The sequence below is a fragment of the Palaemon carinicauda genome, chromosome 17 (assembly GCF_036898095.1).
Source record: "Palaemon carinicauda isolate YSFRI2023 chromosome 17, ASM3689809v2, whole genome shotgun sequence".
Taxonomy (NCBI): Eukaryota; Metazoa; Arthropoda; class Malacostraca; order Decapoda; family Palaemonidae; genus Palaemon; species Palaemon carinicauda.
Genome location: NC_090741.1, coordinates 39989507 through 39989908, shown reverse-complemented (window position 1 = coordinate 39989908; position 402 = coordinate 39989507). Strand labels below are relative to the sequence as shown.

Genomic DNA, 402 nt, shown 5'->3' with positions numbered 1-402 from the left:
GAAAAGTAAATAATAGGATAATAAAAGAAAGAAAGAAAGAAAATCCAGGCCTTCAATTCATCGTGGCTTTCGATAAATGTGTAGCCATTTGTACATCGCATCCTCCCTAAAGCTGAAAAATATCTGCCTCGCAGACTTACTGCATGAACGCACCTTCTCCTTCCTTGACTGAGCATAACGGAGGATGTCAGCCATGCCAAGGCTCTCCCATTTCGCCTCCCACTGAAGTCAATCATGCATGGAAAATCATTGTTCCTTTATAATATGACGACATACGTAACGTCGATCATCTAACCTCCACTCCCAGCACCCCCAAGGCCTTCAGGCCCATCTGGAAGATGTCTTATCGTGACCAGACATTCTCGTTTTCTTGTTAAGGGCTACGTTCAGGACGAGTTTTCC

At 44.3% G+C, this 402-nt stretch overlaps 1 protein-coding gene across 1 annotated transcript in view; it reads right to left on the bottom strand.

Moving 5' to 3' along the window:
- Positions 1-373: 373 nt before the first annotated feature.
- Positions 374-402, bottom strand: part of LOC137656316 (proteoglycan 4-like) — a 534-nt gene continuing 505 nt past the window's right edge. Inside the window, exon 1 of the mRNA XM_068390488.1 lies at positions 374-402. This exon is cut by the window's right edge and continues 505 nt beyond it. Within this exon, the coding sequence (XP_068246589.1) occupies positions 374-402 (29 nt within the window).